Consider the following 20,766-nt stretch of genomic DNA (forward strand, 5'->3'; position numbering starts at 1 on the left):
CTTGCTGTTCCCTCTCTTGGATTTTAAGTGACTCTCTATTTCTGTTTTCTTTTTCTGCTCACAGTCCTTGCCCCGTTTATCCCAGGGCAGATCCAAAGCACCGCTTCTTTTCCCCCCTCTCACTGTAGGGGTGAAGGGGGTGGGGGCAAGGAGGGAACCCAGCAGAGAGCAGAGGCAGGGGTGCAGATCAGCATGGTAGTAATCACAGACTCTGTGTTCCTGGAAAGCACCCAGGTCTTTTCTTTATGGTACTTGTGGAGAACTGATGGGGCTCCTATCTTCAAGAGCGCAGGAGTTACAGCATGGGCCAAGTGAATGACTGCATGTGGTGTGCTTAGTCTCAGGGAAAAGCCTGTGGGACAGAGCCCATCTCATCTCTTAAGAGGTTCTAGTCCCCACTTGGCAGCAATTGAAAGAAATGAAGAACCAGCACAGGGCCACCCTGACCCTCTGTGCCTTCTGTTGATGCAGCCCTCCAAAGTGCTACCTTGTTTGATTGATGGGCCCATTAATGTGGAGAGCTCTTGCTTTGTGAGCTGCATGGAAAGAAGCTGAAAGTCACCTTACATTTTCATTAGTACTTGCGCTACAACTCTTGATTTTTGTAGTGGTTCATAAAATGTACATTCCAGTTAGAAAGACTTTGATCCAGCAAGATTCCCAAGTACCAGCTGTCCCTGATTTTTTCTCTTGGTGTGTGGAGACGTTTTATATGTTTACTCCCTGGTAGAAATTCATCTTCTGCTCTTTCCCTTCCCTTCTCTCCCTTCAACAGCCCCAGCTAATACATGATGGGAGGCAGCTCTAGGTGGTGGAGGGAAAGGTATTGGGGGGTGGGAAGTGAGTGGGAGAGTTGGGAGGTGGTATCCTGGTGTGGAAGAATCTTAATTTTATGGACCATAAACACACAAGTGCTTGGGGGAGTTGCTTAGGTCGTACATAGACCTTTCTAAGGATAATTTTGTATCTGTAATCCACTTTTTAATTACATTTTGTAATTCAGAGCGGGAGCTAGCTACTGTGTCTCATTTGTGTCTCCTCAAAGGTTATTTTGAGGAAAATATAATGAAGGTGGGAGGTCAGGTCTTCTTCATAGAGATAAAAATATCCAGTGAACTTTCTTTCTTTTTTTTTTTAAAGATTTTATTTATTTATTCATGAGAGACACACACAGAGAGAGAGGCAGAGACACAGGCAGAGGGAGAAGCAGGCTCCATGCAGGGAACCTGACGTGGGACTCGATCCCAGGTCTCCAGGGTCATGTCCTGGATTGAACGTGGCACTAAACCACTGAGCCACTGGGCTGCCCTCCAGTGAACTTTCAAAGAAAAATTCCCAATTCCTTCAATTCCCTTCAGTCCCTAGCAGCAGAAGGAAAAGCAAACCTTCCTCTGTTTCATAAGGTTTCCTAACCTTTAGCTATCTTCTTGCTTTGGGGAGACTTTGAACAGGCATTCCCTAGAGCTCTAAATCCCAAACGAGAAAAGACACCTGTCCCTCCAGTAAGAAAATGCCTGAGGCAGAGTTTGTGGACACTCCTTGTCAGGTTCCTCTCCTGCTCCCCACTTTCTTGTCTCAGAGGCCACACACAGAATGTGCACCCATGGAAACTGGGGCCAGCATGAGGAATGGACCACCCTATATAGGAAAATATTACAGGATGAGATTTTCATTAGAGCTTGTTAAATTCTAACAATCTGAGCTCCAAGGTGTGTCTGTGTTTACAGCGGAGGAGATGAAATCCACTATTTGAATCAATTGATTCGAATTATCTGGAGTTTTCAGATAATGTTTATTTTGGTCCAAAATTGCAAGAACGCTCCAGGTGTGATATTTCTGAAAAGCGAAGACAATGGAAAGCTGGCATTGTTACGTAAATACCATCACATCATCCTGGGGCTCTGCTTCAGGTTTGGTCAAATAAGCACACTTAGCTATAACGAGTTTTTCTTGAACTTGAAATCCATACCAGTATGTCCCACTTGCATAACTATGATTGAACATGGAGAAGACAGGTTTCTATCCTCTTTGTTCCACTGAGTGCTTAAGTTAGATCCAACGCATGGAAGTTGGTATAAAGGGAAATACGAGAGACACGGGGTCAAATTAGTGGAATGAAATTGAGCTCTGGTAACAGACACTACAGCTTCATCTATATGACACACTAGTGCGCCAAGAGTCTTATAGCCCCACAAGGAAGTGTGTAGTGCACTGTGGTCAGGCCATACCACTTTGACCCATTAAAATATAGGTGTTGGAACAAATTTGCATCTAGGCTGGCCATGATTTTTCAATTTTGAGGTTGGCTTTTGGTATAGTTTCACTAAATGGGGGAGGTGGAGTCCTTACTAAAATGACTTACCCAAAATCTTGTCTAAAAGCCTGGAGTCTCTCTCCATGATTAAAACTGGATTAATGTGATCCCCTCTTCCCTGTTCCCCTTGCCCCCTGATTTCAGATGTAGTGAAAGGTCCTGCTTGGAAGGGTTAGTCTAGGGGCTGTGCAACTCGGTGGAATCATAGAAGCTTATCATACGCTCTTGCACCCCCATGCATTTAGAAGACAACCGAAAGATGACAGGATGTAGCAGGATATGGAGAAAGGCATCTGTGGTCAGGAAGGCCACATGCTGAGACTCAGTCATCAAACAGTAGATTCCGAGGGTTGCAGTTTTCCACATGTTAGCATGATCTCTGCTATGGGCCAGGCCTCATGTTAGGTTATAACAAGAGAGATCTTCATTGAAACATCAGGGGTCAGCGCTTCTTTCCTGTACTCTTGATCTCCTTTAAAAATGTTGAACAGTATTTATTCTTCTGTTCTGACTAGGATAATCAATTTTTAAGAGAAACCTTGACCCCGTTTTGCAGAAGAGATCCGGTACATCATTTGTGATAAAGGAAATGAGAATCAACTTTCTGAAAGAGGTTCTCAGAATGATGAATTAATTGTTCAGCTTAGTCTAGTTTCCAAACTGGCTCTCCCTGCCCTTGCCGGTTGATGATTCACGACTCCTCATGGAGTGGGCTCTTCCCAGTAGAGAGTGACGCGGGCCTCAGAAGAGAACAGTCAGCCCCTTCTTCATTCTTCAAAGGCATTTCTGTTTTTCCTTCGTCCTATTTAAATATTGTCAGCCCTTAGAAACACTACTTAGCAGTAGCTGGCTCAGGAGTAAAGCTTTTTTACCATTCAATCAATAATTCATTCTTTCAGTAAACTTAATGAATGACTCCTAGTGGCCATACTCCATGCTGGATGGGGGGAAGCAAGACACTGTCTCCGTCCTCAGGTGACTCACAGGCTGAGGGAGACATTGACCCATCATAATGGTGGGTGCTGGGGGAAGAGTTTGAAGACCTGAGGAAAGGCAGCCAGCACCTGCTGGAGTGATGGGGGAAAGGCTTTCCCAGAGGAGATGGTACCCCAACAGAAGCTGGGGACTGTCAGGGCTGGGTGAAAGGGGCTGGGTGGCAGGGGATTAGGATATCTAGGCAGAGGGAGCAGCATCTGCCAAAGTTTAGACGCAAGACAGAGGAGCCTGGGGAGACACAGGTGGTTCTGTGTGGCAGGTACACAGGAGGCAGTGCAGGGGGATGGGGCCAGGGGATGGCCAGCCGTGCCTGGGTGAGACTGTAGGAGGGCTGCGTGCCAAGCTAACGGGCTATGGGGAGTTAATGAATGACTCTGAGGAGCAGCCTGATGGGATTAGATTTGTGTTTTAGGAGATCTTTGTGGCTGCCTTGGGACAAATGGCTTGCTGAAGGGCATGGACGGGATGTCAGGAGACCTGCTAGGAGACTGCTGTGCTTAGGGGTTGAGAAATGATGGAGGCCTGAGCTACATGATAATCAAGTTAGAGAAAAGGGCAGATTCACAGGGTGACTGGCTTGTCAGGAGTGAGGGATAGAGAGCAGCAAAGAACACATCCTGGGGTTCTTACGGGCTTGGGTGAGGAGAGACAGATTCAAAGGAAAGGAAGATCATTGAGTCCAGTTTTGGATATAGGCTTTGCAGTTCCCAAGGACCCCTCACAGAGATCCCTGGGTGTCAGGACAAGGGTCTGGGCTGGGTATGGGTTTGGGAGTCATCACTTTGAAATCATGGGTGTGAATTAGATCATGCCATGACGGTGGAGTAAGAAGTAGGAAGAATGGTGATGAAAATCTTGGGAACTTGCGTGAACATGCAGGAAAAGCAGTAGAGAGCTTTAGAGAGTAAGCCAGGGGAGAGCTCTTCTACAAGAGACACCAACAGCGTTACACGTTGAGGAGAGTTCAAGAAAGATAAATAAACAAGGAAGGTTTATGGGCACTGGGATGGCTCATTCAGTTAAGTGTCTGATTCTTTTTTTTTTTTTTTTTTAAGTGTCTGACTCTTGATCTCAGCTCAGGTCTTGATCTCAAGGTCATGGGTTCAAGCCCCATGTTGGGCTCCATGCCCAGCATGGAGCCTACTTGAAAACAAAAAATAAGGAATGTTTATTTGGATTTTGCAACAAGGAGGTGTCATTGATTTGGATGAGAATAGTTTTGGTCAAGTACGAATAGTTTGCTGGAAGCTTGGTCACGGAAGGAGGTGGGTTCTTGGTTGTGAGAATATGGAAGTGTGTGTAAATGAGGTTTGCTGCCTGTAGTGATTGATTTAGGATCCCACGAATTACTTGTTCTCTTTGGTATTTAAAGTTTGTACCCTTCATAGGGGTTGTACACTTCATAGGGGTTGACCCTTACACAGCCTGCCTGGCCCTCATTTGCTTCTCTTCCCTGACACTGGGCTCAGGATTAGGCACAAGGAGTGAAAGAGGGAAGAAGTCAAGAGCAGGGTGGCAAAGAGAAGAGAGGAAGACCAGACAGTTTCTTTCTTTTTTTTTTTTTTTTTTTCAGACAGTTTCTTAGGTTACCTCTAGCTGCAAAATTCCAGATCAACCTAGTGTTCCTCCTTCTGTGCCCTCCATTCAACCCACTAATGCAGGTAGAGAACCTTACACCATTGTATTGGTGGGGTCTCTTCCAGCTTAGCTGTGTGGCCCAGAACAGCTACCTCTTCCATCCCCATCTGCTACTTGAATTCATTAGTTGTGCAAAGCTCTCTCTCCATCACTGCATCCTCATCCTGTGCGCATGCCCCCATTTCCTGCTTGATGGTGGAAACCGGAGTCACTAGGCAGGAATTCTGAACCTCTCTGCAGCCCCTTCTCTTACAACATTCTCCACCTCTCTTCTTCAGAGCAAGGGGCGTCTCTATTTCTCTCTATGCTGGCCCTTCCAGCCTTGCCTTCTCACCTTCTAATTTGCCCTTGACTTGTGTAAGCCTTATACCTAACACCACACCTTACTCTAGAAACTTCCTTAGGTGACGTGACCCTTCTCCTCTGACAGCTTTAGCACTCACACTGACAAACCCTCACCCGCAAATTCTCTATCTTGAGTCTAAAACTATCTCCTGAGTCCTCAACCTCTGGAAATTCTCACTTGGGGGTTCCATGGGATCCTCAAATGAAACCGTTTGATGTGTCTTTCATCATCTAAATCTGTGTGTCTGCCCTTATTGGTTAATGGCATTATCATCCACTCAAGTCATCAGCCTGAGAGAAAATACCTAATCTCTCCTTATACCTAATCCATTGATCAGTAGACTCTTTCTCATATTTCAGAGTTTCTCCTCTGCATTCCCTGCACACCCTCCCACCACCTCTACTATTGCCCTTGTCCTTAGGTCTTGCCATAGTCTTCCAAGCAGCCTTCCTCCCAGTGCTTTCTCCATTTGCAGCCCTTCCTTCATATTGCCACAAACCTGATTATGTTTCTTGACCCCTTATCACTTTTCAGTGGTTAAAGCTCACCACCCTTTGTCTCAGGCCCATCCAGATCTGGTCCTGGCCCACCCTTCCAGCCTTTACTCTTAGCTGCTTCCCAAGGCATCCTGTACCCACCCCAGCCAGTGCTCCTCACGCATACCATTCCTCTTCTGCTCTGCCTGGTGAGCTTCTGCTCATCCTTTGGGATCAGTTATGATTATGATAAAATCTGTGTAATCCATCTACGAAGAATACATATATATTTTTCACATCAACCTGTCAGTTTGGAGCCACCACATTCCTCATTTTTACTCTTTTGGTGCTTCCTAAATGCTGTTATGACCTAGCTATGCTTATTTGGGGATAATTTAGTTTTATTCTCAGTTCATGGACTTGCAGAATAATCAAGGATGGGATAGCTCTTTTCTGTGTGCCTTTCAGTCTAGTACAATTAGAATCAAAGAGCTGAATTATTCTAATAGAATATGAAAATTGATACTTTAATTACTACAGGTGTAGAAAGAAGAACAAACAGGAAAGTATTTAGTTTGCATGTTTACAAAGAATTTACTAGAGTAAATGTGAGATCTTTTATATCAAAAGATCCATTGACTTCTCTGACTGTATGTATTAGTTACCACTGCGATGTACTTTTTCCTATTTTCAGCAAAATTCATTTCTTGACTCAAGACTTTATTTTGAGAGATTTATAAAAAAACAAGTATAAAGCTCTCTAACAAGATTTGTAGGCATTATCTTAAAAAATAATAAGAGTAATGGGTACAGTACAGAGAATTATGTTGAAATTGGTTGTAGGACTTCAGGAATCCTAAATCAGGAATGCTTAAAAATTTTTAGGGAAATCTGTTTTTTATTTTTATTTTTTGTAGAAGAACGAACACTGGAAAGAATAAAACTATATAAGATGATCAACATTTCAGGGACTTTTTTTTTCTTTAAAAAAATTGAGGTGGAAAAGTAGTTATAATGTATTGTAATTCCTTGTGTTCTCTCTGTAAAAATGTTTTTCACTCTTCTGATTTTTTCAAAATGGCCATTATTGCTATATCGACCAACATAGGAGGAGAGATGACTGTCAGTACATCTTTTATTGCTCATTATGGGGAAAAACTAAAATATCTTATGTGGGCACTCCTACAGCTACGTTTTTCTCAGCCTTCAGGAGAAAACCCTTTTAACTTCTGTCTACCAACACTATTAGCCATAGAAACATTCCTGCAATTGCACAGGTACAGAGACCAACATCAGTCAAGGCCTGAGTTCTGTAGCCAGCATACCACGCAAACAGGGAAGAGCTGCTGAGCTATCTGTGTATGTCCCATGGGAACACCGGGAGAGTTTGCCGCAAGCACCACCCAGATGGGAAAAATGACTCAACTGAGTTCCTTCGGTATTTGTGTTCACTTTAGAGTTCTGGAGAACAAACTGAAACAGTTCTCCAGACTTTCTGGAGAGCAAATAATATACATAATATTTACACTTTGTGTAGTTTATACTAAACACAGACAAGTATATCTCCTCCCTACTCCTCTGTCAAAAAGGCAAAAACCTTTTGAAAAAGCTCTTTGATGTTGTAAAATATAAAATGCATTTAAAAAACCCCACATTCACTAATTGTCCAAAATAAAAAAAATGCAGCTTACTTTTACTTAACACAGAGCATATACCTGCATAACCATGACTTAGATCAAAAAAGACAAGGAAGCCAGCACTGCAGTCACTGTGCCTCCTTCCTCTTGTCCCCATAGGTATGCACTGTTCTGCCTAAAAACCTTTTGAAGTGGGTTTCTACTGTTTTCCGTGGGGTTGCCTAGGCGGAAGCAGGAGCTCGGCCTTGGGGAGGTGGGGGGGTGGGGGCGTGGATCTGAGGGTGGGTGCCAGGAGAGGTTGGTGGAATTGTAGCATGGCATCGTTATCTGGATTTGTTTTAGTTTCTCTTGCAGACCTGAAGCCTAGGCATTGACCAGAAACTGTTGTAACATGTGCCATGCAGACTGCTCTTTGTGAAAGCTGCTCTGGCTCATTTCCTCCAGAGTGTGCTCCCTCCTGACACACTCACTGGAAATGGACTCTGTGGAGCGGACGTGTGTCTAATGCCCAGTAGTAACCTGTTTCCACACAATTCCAGGACGTTAGCTTATTGCCAGTGGGTGGACAATCTCAATGAGACCCGGAAGATGCTCTCTCTTAGTGGTGGCGGTCCCTTCAGTAACCTGCTGAGGTGGGTCGTGTGCCACATAACGAAAGGAATTGTGAAACGCGAGATGCACGGCCACGGCATTGGCCGCTTCTCAGAGGAAGAGATTTACATGCTGATGGAGAAGGACATGCGGTCCTTGGCAGGGCTTTTGGGTAATGTACCACACCTTCTATTCTATATTTTATATCCTTACTTTTTTGCATGATTAGTAAAGCACTGTTAGTTGACTGATTTAAAGTTTCATTTGGGTTGGTTTCTTTGCACACGTAGGTCGCAGTCCCACCATTTAACCAAGTCCCCTGTTTTCAGGAGCAAGCGTCTCTCCTCTTGATCTCTAGTGCCAGGCAGTCTAGTGTGTCGAGGCCCACGCCAGGAGAACGTAGGACGGGGTTCGGCCTGACTGCCTGGCTGGAAGTGCTGCTGGCCACTCGGAATGTGTTGTGAGCCAAGGGTGATTCTGAGCAAGGAAGCTCTCCTCACACAGGCCAGGGTGAAAGGGCTGCTTGGTAACACATCTGCTTGCAGAGTTGATTGTGTATCCATGGACGTCGAGCTGCTAGAAAGGCTGGCAGTGCTGGTTCTGACCCATTCCGGGCGCACGTGCCACGTTGGCATCTCTCACCCCTACGTTTCCATTGGTAATCTTAGTCGTCTTCTAACTAGCACGTTGTGAGTCTTCTGATTTTGTGTTTATTGCCCATGGTAGGTTTAGCTGTGCTTGGGAAGCCCCTCAAAGAGAAGCCTGGAGCAGCCTGTGTCCGGGTGGGCAAGGCTACCGAGAGCGGAGTTAGGTGTCCTTGCTCACCTTGTTGGCTAGAGGTGGCCGGGCCGATGTGACTCTGTGCTGGTCAGAGCTCAAGTCTTAGCTGTTAGTTGTCAGTTCAGAAATACATCACTTGAATTCAGGAGCTTCTGTGTGTGAAATGATGGTTTCTCTTGGGGACAACTAATGTGCAGGGAGCCAAGCCCTCTATGAGACTAGTCATGTGACCTGGCCCCTTGGGACCGCGTATTTCTCCTGGGGAAGGTGGGCTTTTGCTATCTTTTGGCATCCTCATTTCCATTCTAGAGCGTATTGTATTCTTCACCTCCTCTAGGGAGTGGGATTTGGGGTTTGTTTTGTTGAAACCCATGTAGTGCTCCAGGAACTGGGAGCTGTGCTAGGTAGGACCCGCCCCCTTCAGGGTGACTCACTCTGACTGGCTCCTTCCCTATTCTGGACTCCAGATGCTTACTGGGCCTGGTGTCCTCCCCTGAGCCCTGGCCTGCCGGTGGAGATCCCAACAGCAGATCTAGCTCTCGGCCAGCTTTGGTTTGTGGGGATGGGGTTGATGCTATCCAGACCTTCTGGTGCTCTGCCTTTCTAGGCCCCAAAGGGCCTGCCTGAAGGAGGTGTGAGTAGAATTAGCTTCAAGTTCACTTTGTTCCCATGGAAACAGTACTGGACTCGCAGCCTCACAAGAACGTGGGCCATTTCCTCCTTAGGGAGCAGCTTATCTGCTCCCAGCTTCCTTTCCAGCTCACACTGTGGGGAGCCCCGGCAAGCCAGATACTGAGTCCTCAAAGTTAAGCCAGAGATTATGCCAGTAAAGTGCTGTTTTTTTCTAAAAACTTCATAGTGTTGGTTCCTTAACCAGGGAGGGGTGATCATCACTTTTCTGGAGCACTTCTGGTTGGGAGAACCAGGGAACAGGGGGACGGTGAAAAGAACAATGATAACTGCCCACGTTTCTCTGACACTTAATGACTTAGCAAAATGCTTCTTCCCCAATTACGGCGAGATGGGAGATAGATTATTGTCAGTAGCTAGGTTGGATACCTGGCAAGTATTCCAAACACCATCAAGTCTAGATGGTTTCCTGAGATGAGACATTGATTCGGCTACATGAAAAGCAGGAGTTTGCTGGAGTTCTCTTCCATGGGCGGGCCTGGAGAACACTCTAGGCTCTCATAGGAGAAGCACTTTTGTTGCCTTTGGGGAGGGAGAGGCTCTTTGGCTGAACATCAGAGATGTGGCCTGTTTGTTTTAGAGCCTATGAGCTAAGAATCATTTTTACATTATTAAAATGTAAGGGAAAAAATGCAACAGAGATCAAATGTGGCCCAGAAAGCCTAAAATATTTATCATCCAAAGCTCCATAGAAGTTTGCTGACCTCTGCTCTAAATGAGTACCCATGTTTAGGTTGGGCTGTGACAGGTTCCCTGACAGAGATCTGTGCTTGGTGCTCTGGAGACATGGCAGGAGCAGGGGTGAAATGGGGTGGAGAGCTTGGGAGGGCCAGAGAAGAGGCGGCAGTCATGTGGCCTCAGAAAGTAAACAGTTGTCCCAAGGAAGAAAATAAGGAGGAACCGTCTGGGCAAATCATAAGAAAAGGAGTTATGAGTGAGGGGCATTTTGGAATCGTGGTCAAAATGAAGGTTAAAACGTAGTTTGGGGCCATATTATCAAAGGTAGTAATTATGCTGAGAGACTTTTTCATACAGAAAACATGGAGGTGGTGCAGACTTCTGAGTATTAGAAAGAACCATATTCGTGGTTTAGAAAAATGGCTCTGTTGGTGTCATAGCAGATGGCTTAGGCCTGAGTGGGCAAGTGGTAAAGAGATACTGAAAATAGTACATATCTATAGATATAGTTTAAAAATTTATGATTAAATTAAAATAAAAAATTAAATTTAAACAAAAAAATTAATTGAAAAAGATGATATCTTAATGTTGGAAAGGAGGAGACAAAATTATTTATAGAATTTATGGGATTATATAGCTAAAATACTAGGGAATCAAAATTACAGTTAATGAGACAGTTCAGTAAGTTTACAAAATTATAGACATCCAGATGGCCACCAGACACATGAAAAGATGCTCAGTGTCATTGATCATCAGGGAAATGCAAATCAAAATCACAATGAGATATTCCCTCACACCTGTCAGAATGACTAAAATCAACAACACAGGAAACAACAGTCGTTGGTGAGGATGTAGAGAAAGGGGAACCCTCTTTGGTGGGAATGCAAATTGGTGCAGCCATTGTGGAAATCTGTATGGAGGTTCCTCAAAAAGTTAATAATATACTACCCTAGGATCCAGGAATGGCACTATTGGGTGTTTACCCCCAAAATACAAAACCATCAGCTCAAAGAGATACATGCACCCTTATGTTTATTGCAACATTATTTACAATAGCTAAACTATGGAAGCAGCCCAAGTGTCCATTGATAAATGAATGGATAAAGAAGATATGAGATGTATATATGTGTGTGTATACAAACATATATATATATGAATATTACTCAGCCATAGAAAAGAATGAAATCTTGCCATTTGAAATACCATTGACAGAGCTAGGGAGTATTATGGTTAGTGAAATAAGTCAGAGAAAGACAAATAAAATCTCAAATATGATCTCACTCATATGTGGAATTTAAGAAACAAAACAAACAGGCAAAGGAAACAAAAAAGGAGACAGAGACAAACCAAGAAACAGACTCTTAACAATAGAGAACAAGGGGATCCCTGGGTGGCTCAGCAGTTTACCTTTGGCCCACGGAGTGATCCTGGAGTCCTGGGGTCAAGTCCTGCAGGCTTCTCCCTCTGCCTGTGTCTCTGCCTCTCTCTCTGTGTCTCTCATGAATAGATAAATCTTTAAAAAACAAAACCAAAACCAAAAAAACAATAGAGAACAAACTGATGGTTACCAGAGGGAAGGTAGGTGGGGGAGGGGGAAAATAGGGGATGGGGATTAAAGAGTACATGCATCATGATAAGATAAAATGATGAAAAGTTTACAAAGTTACAAACATGTAAATCTTGATATCGCAAATAACCAATTAGAAAATATAATTTGAAATTTCCATTTATAATAATAAAATCAAAATATTAGAAATATGATATATGAGAAATATTAAAATATTAGAATATGATTATATTAAAATATTAGAAATATGATTAGAAATATTAAAATATTAGAAATATGATGTATGAGAAATATTCATGCCCTACAGAAATAAAATTAAGTAGTCCTAATAAGAGATCGAAAGTTTTTTTAGAAAATGGAGAGTAGAGACGCCTGGGTAGCTCAGCGGTTGAGCATCTGCCTTTGGCTCAGGGCATTGTCCCAGGATCTTGGGATCGAGTCCCGCATCGCGCTCCCCAAAGGGAGCCTGTGTCTCTCTCTGCCTGTGTCTCTGCCTCTCTCTGTGTGTCTCTCATGAATAAATAAATAAAAATCTTAAAAAAAAAAAGAAAATAGAGAGTATACTTTCATTCATTCATTTGAGAGTGATGCCTCTAAGCCAGAGATCAAACCCAGTTCCATCACTTCCTAGCTCTGTGACCTTGGGCAAGTTTCTTAACTTCTCTAGGCCTGGGTTTCCTTATGTGTAAAATGCTGAAAAGAAAAAGAGCACATGTAACGTGCCCAGAATAGTGCCTGGCAGGTAGTAAGCAATCAAGTAACAAGTAAGTGTAAAACACAACTGCAACAAGGGCAGGAAGCAGAGGTTTGTGGTGCTGCGAGAGCTGATGATGGGCGTAGGCTTGCCTAGTCTCCAGTTGGGCATGTTCCCACGTCTCCTTGGGGCAGGTGTGTGTGTTTGAAGCAGAGATACCACACATAGTGGATGCCTTTCACCTCGTGTGAGAATTGCATATATTGCCTATTTCTATCCCTTCCCCAAGGGATAAGAATCGAAAAAGCATAGAAGACATAAAAATCAAGAACAGAAAAGTTAGGTTTCTGAGAAGCAGTGTGGCTGGAGACAGGAAATCTTGTGGCCACAGGAGAGAGGGATTTCTGGAGTCAGATCCCCAGGGTTCGGGGTTTGCATCTTGGGCTCCACCACTTAGCAGCTTTGTGACTTCCCATGAACAACTTGAACTTTTTCATCTACAAAATGGATGTGAGAACAATGCCTACATCATAGAGTGCGAGGACTCAATGAGCATTTATGTAATGTACTTAACCATAGTGTTTGGCCCATAAAAAATGCTGAGAAGTATTAGCTATTATCATTATCATGGTCACAAGTTTTGTATGTACCAGGACTCAATCAAGAACATTGTTTTCTGAGAAAAAAGCGTGAAAAAACCTTTCCTCTGATTTTTAACATTTGTTAATTGTAGAAACTTGGGGAGGTTCAGAAGAACACAGAGAAGGAAACTAAGTCACCGTAACCTTATAACTTACTGCTTGCTAACCACCATTGTCTGTTTGGTACACATCTTTTCAATTTATTTATTTATTTATTTATTTATTTATTTATTTATTTATTTATTTATGATAGTCACACACACAGAGAGAGAGAGAGGCAGAGACACAGGCAGAGGGAGAAGCAGGCTCCATGCACCGGGAGCCCGACGTGGGATTCAATCCCGGGTCTCCAGGATCGCGCCCTGGGCCAAAGGCAGGTGCTAAACCGCTGCGCCATCCAGGGATCCCCTCTTTTCAATATTTTTATGTGTAATTTTGAAACACATATATTTCTGTAGATGCACACATACACGTAATTTTCCAACCTGTCTTTTCCTCAATATATTGCAAATATTTTTTTCTATACTATGTAATGCCATGTGCCAGGTATCACACTTGATGCTGTGAAAACTGACACAAAACTCATCAGCCAAAACCCTGCTTTGCCTTGCCTCTTTATATATTTCTGTTCTACCATTAATCCTGAGTCTATAGGTATGAATTTGACGTGGAAGGGAAATAAGATAGAATGAATATAAGAAAATAAGAATACAGCTGTGTGTCCTGAGTTACAGAGATCTCCGGCTCTGATCATTTGATAGGGGAAGTAAGAAAGAAGATGGAATCTGGTACATGGTGGTGGCAATACCACCCGTTTGGCAGATGAAGAAACTGAGGCATGGAAAGGTTGAGTGACTTGCCCACAGTTACACAAACAGTAAAAAGAGAAGTTGGTGAACAAGTTGGGCACAGCCCTGAGCTGCTAGAGCTACCACCTGAGGGAGATAGTCACAAACATTTATAAAATGGGAAGACTTGTGAGAAGTACCACGTAGAGAAGTACTAGGTGCAAGGAAGGAGCTTTTGCAGGAGAGACTAGCGTGATGATGGTGGTGGTGGTGGGGTGGGGGGCAGTTATTGCAAGGCTTCTTTGAGAAGATGACACTTCCAGCCTCTGAAAGAAAAGCTAGAATTAGGCAGGTGTATGTGCGAGGAGGAGGGACGTTGTGGGACAGGAGACTAGCATGGAACGTAGAAGGGACATCACATATGAAGGCTGTAACATGAAAAGCAACCAGAAGGAAAAGATGGCTCTAGTGTGTTGGAAACCATGTGAGAACTGAAGTGTGGCATGAGGCAGAGGTAGGCAGGGGCTAGATCACACAGGTCTTCTATATCGCTTAAATAAGTTTGGCCTTTGTTCTAACAAGAATGGAAGCTGTCAGAGGTTGAAAGTAGGGCAGCAGCATGACCTTATTTATGTTTATGCACTGGAGGGGCCAAATGTGGATTTGGGGGCCCAGGGAGGACGCTGTTGCAGTCCAGGAAAGATAAGCTATGGTGATAGAGTTGGACGTAAGATTATGGTTTAGAGCCATATTCTAAAGCAGAATTGACTACAATTTGGTAACTTGATAGATGTGTGTGTGGGGAGAAGAGGCAGTGATGGAGAGGGCCGGGGTTAGGAATAACCAAATTCTTGACATGAACACTTAGTAAACGAAATATTCAGAGTTGGAGAATGCTGGAGAAGAGGGGAAGGTCATGAATTTCAGGTGGGAGTACGCAGTCTCAGATCCATGTGAGACAGACACAAGTGGAGACAGAGCATATGATAAAGGTGCCCTTTTGAATTGGTACAGAAAAGACAGATTAATTCAGTAAATGGTGTTGCGACAGCTGGCTAACCATTTGGGACAAAATAAGTACAGTCCCCCTGACTTTATGTCATACACCTGAATAAATTCCAAATGGATTAAGCATTTAAATGGAAAAAAAAAAACCCCTAATGGTATCAGGTTAAAATATGGGAGATTTTTATATAATCTTGAACTTGGGAAAGCTTTTCTAAATATGGTACCAAAGGGAGAAGTGACAAAAGAAAAGTTGGATTGCTAGATTTCTTGAGAAAAATAAAGCCACCTGGATGTCAATAATGACCATAAATAAAATTAAAATGGAAATGAAAGATGGAAAAATGTTTGCAACATGTGACAAAAGAATTAATTAACCATTTGAAGAACTTCTATAAATCAGTAAGAAAAGTGAATACTTGAAGGAGAAAACTGAGCAAAAGTCATAAAAAGAGAATTGGCAAAGATAACACAAATGATTAATAAATACATGAAAGATGTTCAGCCTCTTTAGTAATCAGAGCAATGCAAGTTAACAAATGAGGCACCACTCTGTCAGCCAGGTGGGCAAAGTTGTTTTGTTTTGTTTTCCTTTAATGTGATGCATTGATGGGGGTGTGAAGGAGGCGCTGATATACTCTATTGATAGGAATAAAAATTAGTACAGGGACGCCTGGGTGGCTCAGCGGTTGAGCGTTTGCCTTTGGCTCAGGGCTTGACCCCGAGGTCCTGTGATCAAGTTCTTCACTGGGCTGCCCGCAGGGAGCCTGCTTCTCTCTCTGCCTGTGTCTCTGCCTCTCTCTGTGTCTCTCATGAATAAGTAAATAAAATCTTAAAAAAAAAAAAAAAAAAAAGAATGGATAAATAAAAATCTTAAAAAAAAAAAACCCAAAAAACTAGTACATACTTCCTGAAGTTGAGTTCCACAGTTTCAAAAGCCATAATATTTTACATATTTACTTATTAAATAATTCAAAAAATCAGGAATCAAAGCTTTAAACCTTAACAAGAAGAAAAAGGGAGAAATGTCAAATTCTGTGCTTCGGATCCCAAACTGAGTCGCACAAATATAGGGTGGGGGGAGAGACATGTGAAAGAGAGACTTTCAGGATTATAGTGGATTTCATTCTCTGTCACCAGTGTGATGGACTATCAAGGAAGCTAATGAAAACCTAGCTTATTTAACGCAGCATGGTGTCTCTAGATTTATTTATAAACAGGATTATGAGACATTGCAATGTTTTTTTTTTCCCAAGATTTTATGTATTTATTTGACACAGAGAGCGAGCACAAGCAGGCGAAGTGGCAGGCAGGGGAAGAAGCAGGCTTCACGCTGAGCAGGACTCCATCCCAGGACCCTGGGATCATGATCTGAGCCGAAGGCAGACACCTAATCAACTGAGCCACCCCAGTTCCCCAAACACTGCAATCTAACAGTTATTAATAATGTGGGTTTTCTGTTTGGGGTCCCTAGTCTTTGTGATGGTAATGGGAGACTGAAGTTACTTTAGGCACTTGATGCTGTCTTTCCCATCCTCTTCTCTCCACTCCTATTGTCAACTTTCCCTTCTTTCAGCTGGGTGGCTTCTGAAGGTTTAACCAAGACAGGACACATATAAATTAGTGTATCTTGAGGTGCTCACCTGTGAGTAATTTGCGTTTTTCTCTAGAATGGTATCATTTCATCAGTCCTCTTTGGTCACAGACATACTTAAGGAAATTATTATTACTTCAGAGGATCTTCTAAAGGGCTAAGCAGTAGGGACGCCTGGGTGGCTCAGTGGTTGAGCATCTGCCTTTGGCTCAGGGCGTGATCCTGGGGTCCTGGGATCAGGTCCTGCATTGGGCTCCCTGCGCAGAGCCTGCTTCTCCCTCTGCCTATGTCTCTGCCTCTCCCTTTGTGTGTCTCTCATGAATAAATATCTCTCATGAATAAAATCTTAAAAAAAAAAAAGGGCGAAGCAGTGAGCTGTGGTGTCAGGAGGTGGGAGTCCAGTGGAATGAGGTTTGTAGTTTGTAAAACAGCTTGGGACAGCTAAAACTTTTTTATTTTAAGGGTACAAAGTTAAATGACAACACGGAGAAGGTCAAAGCACTCAATTCATAATTTGCTTCTATATAGGTAAGAACTGAAATCTAAACTAGGTGAGAAGGTCGCAAAAGAGCACTTCGGTATTTTCAAACAACTAAAAGACTAACAAGCAAACTAATTATTTGAATGTTATTTATTTATTTAGATTTTGTTTATTTATTCATGAGAGACACACAGAGAGAGGCTCAGAGACACAGGCAGAGGGAGAAGCAGGCTCCATGTAGGGAGCCCGATGCACAACTTGATCCAGGATCACACCCTGAGCCAAAGGCAGACAGATGCTCAACCACTGAGCCACGCAGGCATCCCCTGAATGTTATTTTTGTATTAGTTACACACTAAATGAATGTTGGGCTCTTGGGAAACAAAGATGAATAAGAATGGTCTCTACTTTGAAGAAGCTTATAAACCAGTAACATTCGAGTCTCTCAGCCCTAACAATGTCCTAAGATGTGAAAAATTTTCCATGTGATCTTGGAATTTCGAATGTAATCTTTCAGAAACAGGAAGAATAGGAGCATGTCAGAAGTTGTAGATGGAATTGTCCCTATTTCCAAAAAGGGAGGAAGAAGTAGATTCTGATAGTGAAATAAAATACTAGAATAAATTATTAAATAAATGGTTAGTTTTCACAAAGAACTATCTTGGTTTATTGTGAAAGAATCATACCAAAAAGTGACTACTGTGTCTTCTTGACATGGACTTACTAATTGGATAGACTATATCTTGATTTATTCAAATCCTTGGATACCATCTCTCACGATATTCTTTTTTTTAAATTATTATTTTTTTTTCTCATGATATTCATGTGGGCAAGATGGTTGGGTTTCAAAGGGGGCTTCTTGGGGGCATATGGTGCCACCAACTTTCCTTGAGTGCTCCAATAGGGACGAGAGGGAGCCCAAGCAGTTTGGACTCTCTCCACCTGTTTTACCTAGAACAGCTCCCTAGTTACCTGTTTATATATTGGACATCTATTGCATTTTGATTTGATAGAGAACTTTTCCTACAAAAGAAAAAAATTTGAAAGTCCCCGGATTAACTAGTGGATTTGTGGTTGAGTGACTGTATCTTTACTCTGCCAATCAATGGCTTGATATCACCTAAAGAGAGCTCTCCAGGGGCTCTGTTCTTGACTTTTCTCAGTGACCAGTTGACAACTTCAAAGGCATGGTTTTTGAATGTTTCTAGCTAAACAACTGGGTGGGAAAATTAGGAATCAAAGCTTTGAATCTTAGCAGGAAGAAACCTAATAGGGAGAAATGTCAAAATCTGTACTTAGGTCTCCAAACTGAATTGCACAAATATAGGGTGAGGGAGAGACATGTGAAAAAGAGACTTTAGGATTATGATGGATTTCAGTCTTAGGATGTCACCAGTGTGATGGGCTGTCAAAGAAGTTAATAAAAACCTAGCCTGTTTAACACAATACAGTGTTTCAAATTAACACTTGTTTCTCTAAGGAAACATTTCTGGATCTTTCGTTGTGTCAGGCAAACCTATTCCTTGCCCCGAGGCACTTGGTGCTTCCTTCCTTCCTTCCTTGTACCTTCTTTTAATGATTTGGTTTGGCAGTCTCCTCAGCTCGACTGTGCCAGGCCTGGTGTTTTCATTTCTGTCTCTAGGGTGTGACCAAGTACCTAAGCAAGTGTTTGTTGAACAAAGGAGTTCAACAAAATGTTAAGTTCTGGGATCCATCTTTTAAAGGAACTTGACCCAACCAGGGTGTATCCAGAGAAGGGTGGTTAGGAAGGGGGTTCATCTCAAAATAATTTTATGCAAGAATTTGAGGATCCTGGGGGAGGATGGTCTGCAGAAGTGATGATGTATGGGTCATTTAGCAGCTTTTTTCAAATATTGGAAGTGGGTACTGATTTAGGTGTTGTGGCAGATGATGGATGTATTTGGGGAGAGGAGAGTGTGGGGTGGGTATGTGGGGGAAGGCAACAGATTACGACTCAGGGTAAGGGAGCACGTTAAAACAGATGGGTTCTGAGTTGGAAGGGCTTGTCTTGTGATGTGGTAGGAGTGGCTGTTCTTCGGAATTACTCCAAGGTGAGACTGATGACCTCCATCAGCCTCAACCATCTGCCATGATCAACCATCATCACAGGTGCTGAGATCTTTAACTAGGGATGGTCTCTGGCACGTCCTTCCAGTTCTCATGGTTTCATGATTTTATATTCATCGTCCAGAGAGGGGAGCAGAGATGGCTTTCCAAGTTACAAAACAAGGCAGAGGCCAAAGTAGAGATCACTCGAGCTCTGGTTGATCTCTTGGATTGTGATTTATGTTAGGCTGCCACTCCTGCCTTCTGAGGGCCCGGCGCTTTATAAACCTCTCTTCCAATCTTCTACTTTTTTTTTTTTTTTTTTTACTTTCTTTTTCTTAAAGTTTTTTTTCACTCAAAGGCTTTTGGAGGGGATTTTGCTTTGTTTTGTTTTGAAGCAAGCTTGGGAATAGGCTATTTTAATAGCTGCTCTTCCTACCCTGTTTAATTATATTATGCAAACAGCACTGACTGCATTACAGTAGGTGTTTTGGCCTAGGGTGGGAGTCGCCTGGGACATAGCAGCCACACACAGCGCCGCCCAGTGAAAGTGACAGGGTGGGAGGTGGGCGGGGAAGCCTTCAGGACTAGGCACTAGAAAAAAGACGAGAAACATTAGGTTTTATCTACCACACATGAGCACATTTAGCATATGTTGAGTGTGAACAGAGGGAAGAGGAAGAAAGACATAGAAGTAATTTTGCCTGTCAATCTAGCTAGAAAGATAAACACACAGATAAAAGAAGAAAATAATAGACGCTAAAAGGAATGTTTTGGAACCTCAGAGCAGTGTTTCCTAATGGGGGTTCTAAGCCCTTTCCAAATTACAGGCACCTCCCTAGCATAATGGTGGTTCTCAACCCTGATTGCTCATTAGATCACCTCAGGGGCTTATAAAACACAGTTGCACAGGCCCTATGCCAGGCCAGATTATTCAGATCTCTGGGAGTGGGGTCTGGGGAAAGGTATTTTTTCAACTGAGCAGGTGATTCAAATATGTCTGTAATCTGGGCAGCTGGGGAGGTCAGAAGGGCTGGCCTGGGTGCTAGGTGCTGGGAAGAGGACTGGGTGGGTAAAGATCATGGAAGGGGCCCCAAGAAGGCACTCGGCCTTGGTTTAGGCAGATATCAAAAGGGAGAAAACTCAGAACAAGCTGAGCCTATTCATTTTTGTCTCCAGGGTAATCCTGGTTGGGTCTGTGCACATGGTGCTGGACTTTCAGACAGATACACTAAACATTTTTGACAGCATCTTCAAAATGTTATATCTTACAACACCCCTGAGAGCAAGTTATTTTACAGATAAGAAAGCCCAGCAAGGGTCAGAGAGGTGAGGAAGTGGGTCTCAGGCTGCTCAGCTAATGGTGATGCTTTTCTTTGGCTCTAGTACAACTTTGGAATGTTTGCACTGATGGCTTGTTAAGATCACACACAGGGACAGTAATCCTGGGCTTGGAAACCATAAATTCTACTCTTACCTATATTGACTCCAGGGAGTGCCTAAGCTTTTTACAAGCTCCTATAGGAAGGAATCCTGTACTCACCTCCTGAGTGGAAGTGATTTACTCTGAAAGGGCTATACATATTATCCAGTAACTCTGAATTGCTTGCAGCCCACTAATGGCATCAACTCTTCTTTTCAGGCATCCTCTCCAATCTAGATTTTCAGAGGGAGGAGGGAGGAATGGCTAGCCAGGGGCTAGTGGGGCTGGGTCCTGCTCATGGTGTTTGCACCCACAAGGGAACTAGGCAGTCAGGGGCCCAGGTTGTGGCTTGTTTCTTTT

At 43.2% G+C, this 20,766-nt stretch overlaps 1 protein-coding gene across 6 annotated transcripts in view; it reads left to right on the forward strand.

Annotated features, from left to right (window-relative positions):
- The window catches only part of FAXC (failed axon connections homolog, metaxin like GST domain containing), a 78,178-nt gene that overhangs the window by 20,624 nt on the left and 36,788 nt on the right, over positions 1-20,766 (forward strand). For all 6 annotated transcript variants that reach the window (XR_013382965.1, XM_077902991.1, XM_077902993.1 and 3 more), the window contains one exon: positions 7,947-8,170. Coding sequence is in view for 5 of the 6 variants with exons in the window: in XM_077902991.1 (XP_077759117.1) it covers positions 7,947-8,170 (224 nt within the window). In the remaining variant the exon portion in view is untranslated. The remainder of the gene's footprint in view (positions 1-7,946; positions 8,171-20,766) is intronic.

The sequence above is a fragment of the Canis aureus genome, chromosome 7 (assembly GCF_053574225.1).
Source record: "Canis aureus isolate CA01 chromosome 7, VMU_Caureus_v.1.0, whole genome shotgun sequence".
NCBI lineage: Eukaryota > Metazoa > Chordata > Mammalia > Carnivora > Canidae > Canis > Canis aureus.